This window comes from Amblyomma americanum, chromosome 1 (genome assembly GCF_052857255.1).
Source record: "Amblyomma americanum isolate KBUSLIRL-KWMA chromosome 1, ASM5285725v1, whole genome shotgun sequence".
Lineage (NCBI taxonomy): Eukaryota > Metazoa > Arthropoda > Arachnida > Ixodida > Ixodidae > Amblyomma > Amblyomma americanum.
The window spans coordinates 421,814,522-421,832,436 of NC_135497.1; the positions used below are offsets into that span (position 1 = coordinate 421,814,522).

Below are 17,915 nucleotides of genomic sequence, written 5' to 3' on the forward strand. Positions count from 1 at the left end.
GATTTCAAAACAGCATTCACTTACATATGCAGGAAACCTGGGAATTAGCAAAAAATAGCACTACGTACACTTCAAAACATCAAACAGGAAATGTAGCAGAGGCGCTTTTTAAACCAGCTTTTAGTCTACTGCCGTGGTTCCGGGAAAGAAGTGGCTGGAACACAAGAATGTCTAAAAAGTGCAGTCAACCAACCCCGTAGAAAGTGCCAAGTCGGCCTCAAAGTGGCAGTTACGTCCTCATGAAATAACTCACGGCAGGAGTGCCGCGCTCTTTTCCTCTACTGATTAATAAGAACGACAAAACATTTGGTTCAAACAGAACACATTACTAAAACCATACTGCACAACCATGTGGCAGCTAAAAACAGAATCTGCATGCTTTTACCCTGCATAAAACCATACTACAAACTGGATATAGCAACTGGCTATCTTTAACCCTTTGCGGTCCGTTGTCGGGCAGGGCCCGAGAACGCTACACGGCTGTAGCGGTCCGCTGTCGGGCAACGCCCGACAAGGGTGTTCGCCGGTTAAATTTCGCGGTTTTTCTCACCACGAATCGTGCGCATTTTTGTGTACATAATGCACCATCTCTTGAGGGTGAAGTAAGCTTTGTTTCTTGAAGTTTACTTTTTTTGCACTAGGGCGCAGCACAATGTTCTCGATACTAGAGCCGCCAGAGCGTTCTCACTTGAGCACGGAACGCACGTTGGTGCGGTTCGTTGACAAGCATGGCAACGTTTTCACCGCGTGCGTTTTTCGGTGGTGCATTTAGCGAAAGCGAAGACGACTTCAGTGAGGAAGAGAATTACGTGTCTCCATCGGACAGTGATGACAGTTCTTCCACTGAAGCGAGTGACGATGACGACGGCGGCGGTGGAGACAGCACCTCTGTTGACACACAAAACAGTGCGCGACCACGTGCTGCGGACTGGAAGGTGTACGCGGATAATATGCCCGATTTCACACAATTGCCCTTCACTGTCACGAACCCAGGATCACAAGTAAGCACTTGTAATCTCAACTCTGAGCTGGAATATTTTCAGCTGTTTTTTACAGACGAGCTGATGGACAATATTGTGCGCGAAACAAACCGCTATGCGCGTGAAAAGATTTCGAGTGCCGGTGAGCTTCCAAAGGACTCAATTTGGAAGGACTGGGAAGACGTGACCTTGACAGAATTCAAGGCTTTTCTTGGTGTAATCATAGACATGGCCTTGAATCCAAAACCAGAACTGAAGGAGTATTTTAGCCAAGATATTGTCAACAAGATGCCTTTCTTCCCGCACGTTTTCTGCCGGAAAAGATTTCTGCAAATGTTTTGGATGTTGCACGTTGCCCCATGCCATGATGCCTCTTCAGGTCGGCCGGCAACACGTGGAAGCAAGATCAGGGACGTCGTGCATTACATCGACGCGAAATGCAGAGAGCATTTCAGAGCCGGCCCCAAAATTTGCATCGATGAGAGCACTGTTGGCTTCAAGGGCCGTGTCTCGTTCAAATGCTACAATCCACAGAAGCCAACCAAATGGGGCATGCGTGTTTACGCACTTGCTGACTGCCAAACGGGGTACATTTCGGCAATCGAGCCCTACTACGGCAGCACAACTGACAGTCTCGGCCGTCCCGAGCTGCCCTTCACCTGCAGGATTGTTCTTCACTTGCTCCAGAAAGTGCAGCAAGCTACGCCGGGGAGTGGCTACCACCTCTACACAGACAGATTTTACACTTCTCCAATGCTTGCTGAGGAGTTACTTCTACAGAGAGTACAATTGACTGGTACCGTGATGCCAAATCGCAAGCAAATGCCACAGCAGGTCAAGAAAAAACTGAAAAAGGGCGAAGTGGCAGCTTTCAGAAAAGGACGCTCCTACATGGTGCTTTAGTGGCGAGACAAGCGTCAAGTGACGATGCTCAGTTCTGCCCACAATGTATCTCTCAAAGAAATGACAAGGACACAAGCAGTTGGAAAGAAAGTGACGTTGAAGAAACCAGGGGTCATATGTGACTACACAGAACACATGGGTGCAGTTGACCGTGCGGACCATTACTGCGCCAGGTATGCATTTTGTCGAAAGACAATGAAATGGTGGCGAAAGCTTTTTTTTTGCTTTTGGAAGTTTCCACCGTAAATAGCTTTATTTTGAGGCGCACACAGCTGCAGAATCGTGGTGAGAAAGAACAGCGACACCTGCAGTACCGCCGCAACCTCATCCAACAGCTGGTGGGTGACGTGAGGGCTAGAGCCAAAAAGCGCGGCCCGTCTGCGCGGAAGGAGTGCGAGGAAAGGCTAGATGGGAAGAGCCATTTCATATACAAGCTGCCAGGCCGAAGCAGCAGGGACTGTGCAGTTTGTAGCGATAGAAAAACAAGCGGAGTCCGGAGGGAAACTGTGTTTTTCTGTAAAACCTGCAGTAACAACCCTGGCCTGCACCCAGGAGAATGTTTCGAGCGCTATCACATGCTTCCGAAATATCGGTAGAGAAGTTGCCAGCAAAATGCAATAGAAAAAATAAATATCCTTTGAGTTTTTCTTCCACAGTTCGTGTTTTTCTTCGCGGCGCCACAAACTGGCAAAATAGTTTCGGACCAGGACAGCCGGAAAGTGGGTAAAAGATTCGGAAAGTGGGTAAAAGTTTCGGAGTGAGTTGGCCGTAATAATGAATTGTGAAGAAAAAGAAGCAAATATTCTTTAAATAAAGCTTTATGGCCGCAGCCTGCTATAGTGGCACGTGGAAATGGGGAAACACGGGAGCGTTATTGTAATCGCGAGGAGCTTTAAAACAATCAATATCAATATACAAGGGGTACAACATCTGGTAGAGGCACTTGGGATTTGGTTGTCATCGCTGTCCATAATAACAAGACAAAAATACATATGTCCCAATAGGCTATATGCATTTTCACCCTGCCCATTGTCTCGACATAGACATTAGATTTGAATGAGGCATAAATACAATCCAAAAGTTTGGTCCCAGAAAAACTGCCCCTTTCAATAGGGGTAAAACTAACATGGCATGACTGTACATTAGATTCAACAGATGATCATACATGGTACAAAGCTGTTAAGAAACCTATGCGCTATGCAAAAGAAATAATGAGAAAAAAAACATTGCTGGAAAACGACTGTACCAAACAAAGGAAGGAAAGTAGATTTCAAAACAGCATTCACTTACATATGCAGGAAACCTGGGAATTAGCAAAAAATAGCACTACGTACACTTCAAAACATCAAACAGGAAATGTAGCAGAGGCGCTTTTTAAACCAGCTTTTAGTCTACTGCCGTGGTTCCGGGAAAGAAGTGGCTGGACCACAAGAATGTCTAAAAAGTGCAGTCAACCAACCCCGTAGAAAGTGCCAAGTCGGCCTCAAAGTGGCAGTTACGTCCTCATGAAATAACTCACGGCAGGAGTGCCGCGCTCTTTTCCTCTACTGATTAATAAGAACGACAAAACATTTGGTTCAAATAGAACACATCACTAAAACCATACTGCACAACCATGTGGCAGCTAAAAACAGAATCTGCATGCTTTTACCCTGCATAAAACCATACTACAAACTGGATGTAGCAACTGGCTATCTTTAAGGGGGTTTAATGTCCCAAACTGAGTCGGGTTACGAGGAACGCAGTAGTGAATGGCTCCGTAAATATAAACTCCTTGGGGTTCGTTAACGTGCACTGACATCACACGGTACACAAACCTCTAGAATTTCGCCTCCACCAAAATTCAACCGCAGCAGCTGGGATCGAACCTACGGCTTTTGCTTCAGCAGCCGAGCGCCATAACCACTGAGGCAATGCGGCAGCTTGACTATCCTAAACACTACAGACATTCTGTAGTAAAAAGCAACTAAGAGAAGCTGGATGAGGTTGAAATTCAAGCAAGACTGAAAGGCGCTGTGAAACACCTTCCGAGGAGAGCACATCAACTCTCTCAATCACTGCATTTGCTTGTCAAATAATACACCAAATAATACACCTCTACACCTGCAGAGAACCCACAATCACGCGCCAAAGTTGGCCAGCACTTCCCGGAGACTTACATGCTCGCGCCCTTCTCCATCGCTCACAAATGCGTATATAAGTTGAGAGATGGCTACTGGTTGCATTCTTTCAGACGTCGGGCAGCTGCTATGGCCACGGCCAGTAAGCCGCGTAGCTCTGGTGGGTCAGGAAGCTTTGCACCCCGGAGGTGGGGCCGGCAGAGGAGCGCCGACCTTCCAGCGTGCAAAGTGTGATGAGAGGAGAGAATTCAAATTTTGACTGCAGAGAGCTCAGCCGCTACAAAGCGCATTAAAAAAATTCTTGCTACACAATATTCGTGAACTGGCATGCTTTAACGTCCTAGGCATATTGTAACTTCACTAGAGCCCCTTTCAGAGCTCCTATAAGAGGTTACAAATTTTTCACCTGCTGCGATGGCTCAGGGGCTATGGTACTAGCCTCTTGGCTGTGGCAGCTGCATTCGTTAGGGGGCAAATTGCAGACTCCTGTGTTCTATGCGATGTCATTGCACATTAAAGAACACCGTCTGGCATTATATCGACTTCATCTGGCTCCTTATTTGTATACCCCCCCACTTCATCCCTTCTCTCAGGCGACTTGGCCATAGTTGCAGTGCTTTCATTTTTCAGATTATGTCCCCCTGCCCCACCTCCAACATCACCCTCCTCAAAGTTCCCCCTTTACTGTTTTTATTTGAAGCTCCAAAAGGATCTTTTTCGACCGTTTCAAGTCAATCTTAAGCTTAAGATTTTCCATCTCGAGCTGATGGACTGCCGCTCACTTTGCGAGCTTGTCGCGGTGGTCTGCTCGTAAGAGTCGCATCCGCAGCCGGTGCTCTTTACACTTTTGTGCCCTCTCGGTAGAAATATCGTTAAGGCGAGCTGCTAGCTCTTGCTCGACCAGCGACTGCCTATGCATGCCCGCAGTGCGGCTGGTACCTGCTGCGCTTTCTGCAGAGGCAGCAGGAAGCACTGAGGGTGAGGGTGCTGCGGCTGCCGGTGTTGCCGGAACAAAAAAACCGCTTGGCGCAGGTGGCACAGCAGCCGACTGCCTCTGTGAGCTCATGCGGCTGGTACCTGCTGCCCTTGCTGTAGAGGCAGCAGGAAGCACCGAGGGTGCTGCGGTTGCCGTTGTGGCTGATGTTAAGGAGGCTGCCATGGCCACTGGCTCCTCTTCCATTTGCTCATCTTGCTGCGGGCTACCCTCTTCATATTGCCAGGACCACAGCGGGTCCTCTGCATCACCTAATGCGGAGGAAGTGCTTGCTATTAGACCTTGAAATGAGGGCAAATCCAATGCAATGTCGCTTTAGATCAAGAAACACTTCAATCTTTGCTAGTACTGTAGGCTACCTTAGCCTTTGAATGGTTTACAATGAAGTGGGTACTTTAAACGCATTCTGCGCTATTTTGTACGCTTGTATTCGTTGCTCTCAATGTCCTTCAGGTGACATTTTACCATTTTTGGTCGTGCAGTAACTCAATCAATGCTTCCGTTAGAGTTCGTTTATGTAACAAAACAGGAGGCATAAAACATGCACTTAGCCTGCTTCGAAGGGAAACATTTCCGGAATACATTCGTCACATACACTGCCAATCATGCTCCTTGGATGACCACCTTGGAAAATATGTTCGGCCAGTGCATTCGCACCTCTTCGCTGTAGCTTTGATAACACTGGTCACACAGGCCAATATTTTTATGACAGGTCAAGACAACACAGATGCCACAGAAAATTGGACATGGCTACAGCTGTTATGCACACTTTTAATGACAGAAGAGCTCATATGCTCAGAAAAAAAAAACAAAATAATAAGCACAGAAGCAGCCTACAACAGCAAAAATGGTCAGACACAAGCGCCAGGCAGGGATGCTGCAATTCATTTTGCCGGAGTGTTTCATCTAATCCTCTAGGCATAAAAACAGAAAAGCAGTACATACACAGAATATGTATTCCAAGAAAAATAATCTCATATATATTTTTTGGAGCTTGCAGTACTATATATATATATATATATATATATATATATATATATATATATATATATATATATATATATATATATATATATATATATATATATACATACATATAAAATAAGTCATACCACTGGCTCCTGGAACAGAACCATCTTGAGTGCGCGAAAGCAGGGCGGCCACCGATGGTGTGGGTTGGGACTCGCCGCCTGGGTCTGCTTGGTGGCGATCACTGTCGAAGGGGTTCGCCAAGCGAACCCCCATGTGGGATGCGACACTGCCAACTCTTTGCAGGTCTTCAGTGAGCTGGCTGGGGGCCGCTGAGCCGCCGCCTAGGTATTCACAGAAAGCGCTGTTACAACCACTGGAAAAATCCCTCGATGAATATTCACAAACACTAAGCACATTCGACATGAACGCCAAAGTATCTTTCAGAATTTAAGCGCTACGAAGCAACGAAAACATGCATGTTTATTCGCGCAAGCAGGAGTCTTTTTCTCTGACAGAAGCACGATATTTGCATTTATTTAGTAATACTCTCCGGGTGAAACAACCTTAAACATGCTGACTCCAAACTGCGGGTGCGTGAAAGCTAGATACTAACTGTGGCGGTGAAAACGCACAGCAAGAAAATTGGCAGCACAAGTTCCAGCACCTCACAGTTCACAATTGGTAGCGAGGTGCTGGAAGTGGCAGAGGAACAGGTCACTTAGGGCAACTAGTGACAGCTGATCCGAATCATCAACGGAAATAATAGAAGGATAAGAATGGAATAGAGTGCATATGGCAGGTTTTCTTAGATCATGAATGTCAGTGTACCACTGTTCCTCAAGAGAAAAGTGGAGGCTAACGAAAAGGGTTCAGCTTAAGTTAAGGACAACAACACAGCGAGCGACGGAAAGCAAAATGGTAGGTGTAACGTCAAAAGACCAGAAGCAGGCAGAGTGGGCAACTTCTTTTCAATTTTAGGGCGTTATTAATGTAGAGCACAGTGGAGCTGGGCTCACTGGCTTCATAGACAGTCTTTAAAATGCTTAATTTAAGTACCCAAAATCCATCATGTCCCAACAGAAACTGTTAACTGAGCTTTGTTCATGACCATGATTACTAGCATTGAAATAGTATGGATAAACTTTTTTTTAATGCAGTCGATCACTCCTTATGTGCTGAGGTATATATATATAGCTGAGGTCAAATTATGAAAAAGGAAATTCGATCAATACCAACGAACGGAAATCGAACCCGCGGCTGCGCGAACAGATCTTTAACGGCTGTTGGGCGAGACCACTACGCTACCGTCGGAGCGAACACACCTCTTGTTAAACTGCTCCACATTCTCGCGCCATGAATTAGCGTCGTCTTCGACTTTTATTTGCTCCGTCCCGCGGCACTGCCTGCTCACCGTCGTCTTCTACGTAGCACAAATTCATGCTTTCGCTCAGATTCGAATGTCGTAAACATTCTCTGTATTTTTTTTTGAGGGGCGGAGGGGGAATCTAGTCATAAAATGCAGGCAGCAAACAATCGGAACAGTTCTGTAATCTGGGAGAGAACCTCTGAATTCGTCAGCAAAAAAGAATCAAAGATGAAAGAAAACAGGACTTACCGGTCTTAAATATCTCCCGGTTGTCGTCCGCTTTCGCCTTTCGCCACTTATTTTTCCAGTTCTCCCAGCATTTCTTCAGCTGGAGCCATGTCCGTGGGCTCACGTTGTGACTGGAGTTGAACTGGGTTTCTATAAGCTCCCACTCTTTCCTTTTCCGTGCAACTGACACTGCATCAGTTCTCTTGTTCTCTAGTACGGCCTTGTGCTTGTCGACGAGGTCGAGGAGAAGAGCTCGCTCTACTCTGGAGAAGTTAATTTTGCCCTTCTCCGTTTTCTCCATCACGCGCGCGTCGCAACACAGCACCAAAGAATAACGCAGTACAGAAAACAAAACACACTACAAATGACTACACACTATAAATAAATATAAGACCAAAATATATACGATACAAGCAGTGAATTTACAATTAAAATGCGCGATAACAATATAAAGCAGAGACAAAGAGCTGGCGATGCTGGCGATGATGCAACCGATGGACGCGCGCGAGCGGAAAGACTACGACGTCGACAGGAGCAGTACTACGCGCGCTACTATAGTGACGTCTTTGTTTGTGGCCAGACAAGTAATATTAGTTCTCCAAAGCTAGCCGAAAAAAACTTTTTGTTGTTGTTAAAACGTTAGTTGAGACTTGTACTATGTATTAGCAGCGCTGTTTTGGCGCTTCTGTTCTTTATTTGTTCATGAATTTATTAGATATACAGAAATGTTTGCTTAGCCTCGTTCCCATGGCGCCTACTTACATCTAAAAGCGCTACTTTCATAAGTGCTGCTTAAGTGCCGTTTTTGAAACTTCCTTCGCCACTCATACTTTACTGAGAACTTAAGTCACGAACTTAAGTCACACCTTAAGTGTCGTTCTTGAATACGGCGGTAAGTATGGGTGAAAGTGAAAGTTTGGCAGTACAGTTGTGGCTCTTTACGTCAATATCTACAACTGGAAGTATGATCACTTTCCATAGGAACCAAATTTACTCCATGTATTTACAGCGCCATGAACATGGAAACGCTGTACATGCAATGAGCAGGGTGAAAATGCACGGCCGTTGGGGTTCGCGAATTTTTGTCACGTTAGCGAACAGGGATGACAAAAAATCTCGTCTGACCTAATTGATTGCTCCCATTCCTACTTTAATAGGGGCCTGTGATGCAAACAAAGCAAACGATTTCATTCTTTGTAATCATGGCACAGAATAGGGTGATGCCTTAGCACCCAAGAAGATTGCCTAAATTGTTATATTTTCAGGGTTGGTGGCGTCTTAGCATAGCAGCGATTTACATCAGCGGACATGGGGTTGCAACCATACTGAGGGAAGCCTTTCTGGTTCCTGAGACCTCCAGTTCGAAAATGTGGTATCCTGTAACTTCTTCGCATTTGATAAATTTGGAAAGAAGTTATTTCTCTTCGCTCCCAGTTTCCAAACACCTTCCATTTGTGTGAACCTCGTGGAGGCAAACGTTATGATTTAAACTGCCGATCCCGGCAAAGCAGCGAAAGAAAAAGAAAAAAAAGCATATGCAGGCATACAAGATCCCGTGCTCGAAGTGCTTTAGTATCTTAGAGTGGCTAAACCAAGCGCTTCGCCGAAAGAATGAAGTAGCTAGCACGAAGCGGATGTCAAACAAATGAACAGGGAACGGAGCGAGGGTTGTCAAGACTGACTTGACGGAGCTATTGTTCTGGACAATGAGCAGCGCCCGCGCAGAAGACTCTTACTTGAGTCATGGAATATTCAGGAGACGCAGGGCAACGTTAGCCGCTCCCCGGGAACGCTAACCATCCCCCCCCCCCCCTTCTCACATCAACGGTCTATGTCCAGTGAGAGGACGGATGAATAACCGACGGCTTAAAAAGGCTAGCTGCAACTCGCCGGCAGTTACACCTGATTAAGGAACCGAGCAGTGTCCGAAACGCTGTCTTCTTTTCATTTTTTTTGGTAGTTGGCGTTTTTTTCTGACAAATTACTTTCCCAACCACACAGACCTGTATCGAATGCTTTCTTTTCAACGCTGGCCACGAATGTGAGGGCAAAGCAGAACAGATCACAGGCGTGGGTGGGAGGGAGGGGGTCTGGTGGTAGCGTTCTATTCATAACAATACCAATTAAATTACAATAAAGTTTCGCTCCTCCTGTTGTATTGGTCTCCCTTGCCAGGTATTTGACCTTTAAGCAGATTGACGACGCCCTCAATGTACGCGGCTGCGCGTTCTACCTGCATTTGTGCTTCATATATATATATATATATATATATATATATATATATATATATATATATATATATATATATATATATATATATATATATATCAATGTCCTTGCAGAGCAGGAAAGTAGCCAAAGGCAACCGGAATGCACAAGTTCCTCAGGAATAAAATTGATTTCTTTCAGTTGTATCCTTTATGGGGAAAGGGTTCCCGATGGATGCTGCTTTCCAGTCGCCGTATGGCCTTAACGGCTACGATAGCGGCTCTATGCAACTCGTGATACCCTGATAACCGCGTTCAGCCGCTCTCATCTGACAGGGTACAGAAATTTACTAGTCATTAGATTAGCTACGTTGTGCCACTAGCTAATAATATTTGCCATGCAAGACGTTTAAGGTGGCGGTCCCGCTCTGACGGTGAAAGGAAAACATTTTTCCTTATAATTGTACGTAGACTGCACCTCGCTCGTTAGGTTCATAAATATGGTTCAAGTATTTCCAAAAATCTCATTTCTTCTCCTTTTAAAAGATGCATTTGGTTTAACGATACCTGAAAATTTGTTTCAATTGTAAAAGAAAACGCAGATATGAAAAATGGCAGTTGAGCTCAACTTGTCTTAGGAAATACGTTTCGAGATACTTGGAGATCTGATGCTATTGAGCATGTTTAAGAATTTAGAAACATGTGTATAGGTTAGGTTATTAGCCACGCATGGTGAAAAGTGTAGAAAACAGAACAATGCCATCTGCAATAACTTTTGGGATACACACTGTCCTGCAGCGACTTTTCGCGCAGTTTGAGACCGTGTAATCGTCCTTCCTTTATGAAAATATCACTCATCTGCCTCATTTAGTTTAAAAGTTATTCCTGATCAAAGTTAGCGTTTTTTCGAAATATTTGAAAACAAAATGCTATGCTGTTCAGGTAACCAGCGTTTGACAATTCTCAGACTTTGCGTGAAGAAACTTAATACTTCGCTCTACATGTATAGGCATCGCCTTTGCTCTACATCTTTTGGGGAATGTGTACTGTCTAGTTAATTTTAGCTACCTTTTTCGTTGTGGTTATGAAAGCACACAAGCTCTTCAATCGTTCAGCAGCTTCTTTTTTTCTGGTAAATACTCTCCTAAAATATCGGGCTCTCATTCTTTTTATCAACTTATAACAAAAATTACCAACTAGAAAGTCCACAAAATACAAACAATAATAGCAATAACTCAGCAACAAGCGATTGCTGTTGTAAGTAGAGCCATCTACATTAGTGCACATGTACTAAATGGTAACAGTTCAGAAAAATGACGAGCGTGGCGCTGCCAAACAGCTAAAATTACCTAAATTCGGGAGGTGTTCACGAGTATAGCGGAGACGTACTACCGGAGACGTATACCGGTTTACCGGACCCCGCTTGTGCATGCGCAGTGGCATTGTGGCAGTGGCATTTTTCTTCAGTCACAGATGTCAAACACGGCGCACGTGTGGGGGTGGGGACGCAACCACCAAACCATGTGCACGTGCGGGGGAGAGAGAAAGGGTGCCTCGTGTATTGAGGGTGAAAAAGCGTGTGGACGGGGCCAGTGCGAAAAGAACAGTCGTCGGAAGAAGACGCGTGTAATGCCTCTTGAATATAGGCAATGTTTTTGTTATCGTTAAGCAGTTTTGTTCCTGTGTGATTTTTCCGCTCTTATTCGAATCCCAAAAGTTTTAAAGTTCAAAGTTGTAGCATTATCGCTAGATTTAAAAGAAGCTACTATATATACATTACATGGTGCCGAAACCCGGGATGAGAAGACAGCGGTGAAATCCGAACGGATCACGAAGGACTGCAAAGACTGAGCTGAAGAAACGACAACATGGAAAAGCTTAAGGCCAAGAGGAGAAGTTGACGAGGGCAGAACACCGTCATAATCAACGAGGCCACAGCAGTGCTGCCGACAGCCGACGTTCATCAACTGACAGCGCTGCTGCACAGATTACAAGTAAGCAACGATGAACTGCGGAAATTAAACGACGACATGGAGGACTATCTACCGGAGGAAGCTTTCGAGACCGAATTCACCGAGGTCATCGAATACGACGACCTGGCCATGGACACAATCGGTCTACTCAAGGCTCGGATAGCAGCTTCGCAACCGACAACGCCTGCAGTACACAGCGCCGAATCCATGCAAGCGTCGCTGCCGACACCAAGGCACAGTGGCATAAAGCTCCCGAAGCTGCATCTAGAATCCTTCAACAGTGAGCTCGCCAACTGGCAGACTTTTTTGGAATGCTTCCGCGAGACGGTGCATGAAAATCGGACCTTGTCGAAAGCGGAGAAGTTCCATTACTTAAAGAGCCTCCTCACCGGGCCCGCCTCGTCGGCAGTAAGAGGATTGCAGGCAACAGAGGCCTGCTATGACGACGCAGTACAGATACTGCTGCGCCGTTTCGGCGACAAGGGACGAATAGAGCAGGAACATCTTACCAAGTTACGGATGCTGCCGTCTGTATAGTCTTCAGGAGATGTGAGGGGACTCCGCCGGCTTTATGACCATGTGCAAGCATACATTTGCGGACTCGCGGGACTGCGAGTGACCACGCATGCTTACTCTGCAATGCTTTGCGACATCGTACTAACAGCGCTACCGCGAGACATGGTAGTAGAGTTTCATCGACTGACAAGCCGAGCTACAAAGACAGATGCGTTGTCGTCAGCCGATAACAGCCCCGCCTCGCCAGTACAGCAGTCCGCCTCTACGCACACAGCAGACAGATCTGACGGCAGGTTAAATGAGATATTAGAGTTTCTGCTAGTGGAGACCGAGTGCCGAGAGCGGTGAAAACAAGATCCTGTCATTGTGGCAGAGAAGAAGCCATATCACATGAACCGCTTCGCAAAACGACCGAATCAGCATACTGCCAGTGCCGCTGTGCTTTCTACGCAACCGGAAAAGGCTGAGAAATATGCCTTCTGTGATTCAAGCAAGCACGGCACAGAGTTTTTCACAGCTGGGCTGACAAACAAAGAAAAGACAGAGAAGTTAGCCAAGGCAAAAAGGTGCTTTCGGTGCACGAAGTGGGGGCATAGATCTAAATATTGCAGGAGAAAGATAAGCTGCGAGCATTGCGAAAGAAGACACGCCACCTCAATGTGCAATCCAAATTGGACAGTAGACAAAACCGTCGCACCAACGGAGGTCACTGCCACGAACGTGCATGCAGCCGCTAACAGAAAAGAGACTCAAGAGACAGTGCTGCAGACTTTCCGCGCCATTGCTGCGGGGGACACTAAATACGGCGACATCTGGGGCGTAATGGACGGTGGAAGCCAGAAAACTTTCATTCGAGAAGACATCTCAAAAACACTTGGTTTGAAGACGTTGGGGGAGAGCGAATTCCATCTGAACACCTTTGGGAAGCCTGCCACGCAGTTGCAAAGATGCCGGCTCGTAGAACTTCGCCTTCGGAGCCAGTATAGCGGCCAAGAAACCAGAGTAGAGGCTATTGAGGTGCCCTTTATATGCAAGGATGTCCGGCAGGTGCCCGCAGATCATAGTTTTGTGCAAAAGATGGAACTCGGAGGTGCATTAATCGCAGACAAATTTCTCTATCCCGGCTTGGCATCGGCCCCAAGAATTGGATTATTAATTGGCGCCGAAAACCTCTGGAAATTCCAAACTGGTGAACTGCAGCGAAGCGACGAAAACGAAGGGTTGGCAGCAATTAACACCAGGCTTGGTTGGTCCATCCAGGGGCCGTTCAGTGTGATCCCCAACCTCATACTAGCAAACAATGTTTGCATATTACGAATAGGTTTAGAGACGGCTGAAAAAGTCCACACTACGCTGCAGAACTTCTGGGAGTTGGACGCCATTGGCATAAAAGATTCCCCAGAGACGCCGAACGCACGACCACTACACAAAATACAATTGGAAAAGAAAGGTCAGCGTTATGAAGTTGCACTGCCAAGGAAAGACTCATCGCAAGAACTCAGTGACAACCGACACATGGCGGTGCAGCGGCTAAACAGCTTGGCGAGGCGACTTGGGCGGAACAAAGAACTTTTGGAACAGCACGACTCGGCTATTAGAAGTTACACGGAAGCTGGGCATGCAGAAAGAGTACCCAAGGGAACCATCGGTCCTGACGCCTTCCAATCTCGTCACGGGCAAACGGCTGATCGCTTTGCCCGAAGCAAGGACAGCGTCCATTCCTTCGGCCACTGCCACAGACATAGGTCGAGATGGAAATACCGGAAAACTATATTGAATTCATTTTGGAAGCGATGGTTGAAGGAGTACATCCTTCAGTTACGGTCAGCCCACTTCGCCTCTTCAAGCACTGCGAGTGCAATAGCCGTGGACGACTTGGTGATCGTGCACAAAGGAAATGCGCCGGGGCATATGTGGCAGACCGTGCTCGCGTTGTGGAGGTGTTTAAAGGGCGAGATAGACATATCCGATCATGCACCGTCAAGATGCCGTCCGGGATCATCCTAAGACGACCGGTACAGCTCCTCTGTTCATTAGAAGTGAACATAAAATGAGTTCACACTCATTTTGGGGGGGAGGATGTAAAGAAACAAGGAAACGAAGAAGCAGAAACAGCAGTTCCCCGGAAAGAAGCGCCAAGCTTCGGTAAAGTGCTACAAAGCAGAAACAGACGGTAACAGAAACCTGGGCGTCCTTGGAGACACCCGAACGGCGGCGCCCCGAAGAGAGCGGACAAAAGACCACCAACAACCCGGCGCATTTAATTTGCAGCGACACTGGGGAGAGCCGCGCGGTCGCCTACAGACGGCACTTCAGCTACACGCCCGCAAGCGGTCTCCTTCCCGAATGAACTCCAGATGTCAAACACGGCTCAAGTGTGGGGGTGGGGACGCGACCACCAAACCACGTGCACTTGCGGGGGAGAGAGAAAGAGTGCCTCGTGTATTGAGGGTGAAAAAGCGTGTGGACGGGGCCAGTGCGAAAAAAACAGTCGTCGGAAGACGCGTGTAAAGCCTCTTGAATATAGCCAATGTTTTTGTTATCGTTAAACAGTTTTGTCCCTGGGTGATTTTTCCGCTGTTATTCGAACCCCAAAAGTTTTAAAGTTCAGAGTTGTAGCATTATCGCTAGATTTAAAAGAAGCTACTATACATACATTACACCATGAAACCAAAGGGCGGGCTCAACACGAAAGTACGCACGTTGTTTGCGTGTTCCCTGTGCACTAAATACAATACACTCTGGTTACATTCAAATAATGAACAGTAGTCCACACAATACACTCGTTCAAAAACTACCAAGGCACGCACTCTGCTTTTAGCGCGTGCACTATCATGGGAAGCTGAAGCAAGAGAGGGGAATAGCTGCCAACGTTCTTCAATAGCGTGCCACTCTTGACATCCCGTTTCAGTGTCGAATAAAATGCCCCGGGGGGAAAAAATCGAAAAATGATTACAATCATGTTATAGTTGCCTGAGAGCAGACAGTGTGAAAATAAAACTGTTCCTTCAATTTCCAGGTACGCGCGCGCGAGCACGCACACAGACACACACACACACGCGTTTTTTCAATCTTTTATTCAAACCAAATCGGAGGAAATCAATTCAAGGCGAGTAAGATATACATTTCAGCGCACGCTGTAAAATTCTAGATGCAATAAGCAACCTAATGATGTAAACGGGATGCAAGAAAGACGTACGGCTAACATAAATAAGAGCACGCAGTTGAGGGTCTAAGCGGGAGAGGGGGGACGCCCTAAGTTCCTACAGAACAATCCCTTTGTAGTCGACCCCTTTTTTCGCAACATTACTGCACACCCCCGCACTCCCCCCCCACCCCTTCGTACAGCGTTTAGTCCGAGTCCGCCTCGTGAATGATATGCATCTATACTGCATTTTTGTGAACCTTGGCAAAATTCTGTCTAGGTTGATCGGAATTGGTTGAAGATGTGCGACGAATATTTTTTTCTGAGCTGAACACATTCCGACACTCTGCGGTGCTAACCCTCTCGGCAGCAATTTCGCGTCTCTTGCGCAATCTCGTTTCATCTCAAAGGTAAACAGAAAATGGAAACTGCCCACTTCTCTATACGTTGTTCTTTACCAGCCCTAATTTCTAAGGTTGGACAGGCATCCGTCGAGCGTTCACAGAAGTTGTTAAGCTGTCTTTGTTATAGTTGTATTATCATAGATTTAATATTATTTGATAAAAAAATATTTTTTGAGCGCTAGAGTTGCAAGGTTACATTCTACATCAGGTGTGTTCCGACTACTACTAATATTACTATGCATCAACAGTGACGAAGTTATTGCACGTGCAAAAGACGAGGGCAGAAGGAAGGACACAAGAAGGGCACCGACTTCAGCCATAAGGCTCATTGAACAAAAAACGCCAGAAATATATACATGGGACATAAACAAAACAAAAATAATTTGCATGACATCACACCTTTCCTATTTATGGCGTCCGCTTTCCCTTTTGGCTTACTTAGTAATTTGCGCTGCGGAGTTATGTTCGACAATGTATCACTAACTCTCCCAAGTTTCCACTGTATCCACATTGTGCCTTAGGCGGTGCGGGCTGGGCAGCATTATTTTTTCTTTTTTTTTGCCCACACTAATATATGTACAACTCAAGAACGAAGCGTCACATACCCTCAAAGGAGGCCCTCCAGGCAGGAACGTCGACCGTACAGCTTTCTGCGGCTACGCAGCCAAGGCTAAACAAGGGAGGGAAGGAAACGGTGCTTTGTTCCCTGTTGCGCATCCTTATCCCGAACAAAGATCACCCCACCTCTGATGCCGTTTGGACAAAGACGGTAGTACCCTTTTTGTCCTGGCTCCTAATTTTTTCCCTTCACCCTTCCACAACCATAGCCCGAATAAAATATTCGCGACGACACGGGCAGAAAGGCTTTCTTCCCTCTATGGACCTCCCTCACCCCGCGACGTCACGAAGATGCGGTGGCGCTGATGTTAGCAGCGACTTTCGCATGGTAGGCAAAACAGGTTCCGCTTGCCCGTGCCTACCGCAGCTGCCGCAGTTACCGGCGGCTGCTTGAAGCCTGTGCACTGCAGAAGCAGCATGTATTGACCAGCTGCTTCACTGCTGGATCCGCGTAGTAGCATAGAAAATATTAAATTAGCCTCGATAGGTTTCTCGCGCATAAATGCCGCATTCGGAAACTGGCTGACAGGCATTGGGCCACAGCAGTAAAGCGCGAAGTCTGGGAGTCGATAGGCACTGCCACTCAATGCACTTAAAGGGACACTGAGGAGAAATTGAAGTTGGATTGTATCGATAGAATAGCAGCTCCTGATCACAAAAACGCCACTCTTACTGAAAACAAAGCTCTTGTAATGTAGAAAATAGCAAGAACCAAAATACAGGTGTCGCCGCCACAGGCCAATCTCGCAAGTACAAGCGTTATGACTTCCTAGGACAAGAGGCGCCACCTTGGAGGAATTTTCCTTACTTCATGGAAGCCACGAATCTCTGAGGCTGGCAAAGGAAGGTTGCGCACCGCACCGCTAGCCGTCAGAAATCACGGAGTCTGCGTTTACGTCACGTATCACGCCACTCCGTTCTGTGACGTCATAAGAGTTCTCCGTGTCGTCATAAGAGTTCTCGAGTTTGAATCAGAGCGGCGAGAAAAACTTTCTCAACTTCGAATCCAAATTTCTTTGAAATAAATGCATCTTTCGCGCCCGGACAAGCGGCAACAAAGCCATGAAATGCCGAAGTATCAGATTTTGCTAACAAAAAAAAAATGATAGTGTTCTCCTCAGTGTCCCTTTAATAGCATGCAATTTACTGCGTTCATTCACCTGAACATCAGGATTGTAGGCTGATAATTGCTCAAGGAAAAAAAAGACATATGTAGCTGCACACGTACTTATCACCTTGAGCCGGAGTGCACGGGGCGCCGACAGGTTCACTCGCCCCCAATGAATGCTTTTTTGTTACTAGCACACCATGTTTTAATGGCTCGTTTTATGGCATTTAATATTTACTTGAAACTGTTTCTTGATATGGCGACGTAATTATTTCATTCGAGTAGAAAGAAGTCTGGTAAGTTGTGTCAATCTTGCGCGGTCGCGTTGGTGTGCTTACAATAGCGTACCTTAAGTGTGCTAAACGCCATTTGTTTTTTATT

The 17,915-nt window shown here is 46.3% G+C and overlaps 2 protein-coding genes across 2 annotated transcripts in view; both read right to left on the reverse strand.

Moving 5' to 3' along the window:
* Positions 1-17,915, reverse strand: part of LOC144124696 (uncharacterized) — a 189,419-nt gene that overhangs the window by 149,935 nt on the left and 21,569 nt on the right. The gene's annotated exons all lie outside the window — the stretch shown is intronic.
* On the reverse strand, positions 806-7,923 carry LOC144116502 (myb/SANT-like DNA-binding domain-containing protein 3). Its single transcript, XM_077651204.1, has 3 exons — positions 7,585-7,923; positions 6,110-6,310; positions 806-888 (listed from the first exon to the last, which is right to left on the reverse strand). Exons 1-3 carry the CDS (start codon positions 7,862-7,864, stop codon positions 806-808), a joined length of 564 nt encoding a protein of 187 aa, XP_077507330.1. The 5' UTR covers positions 7,865-7,923.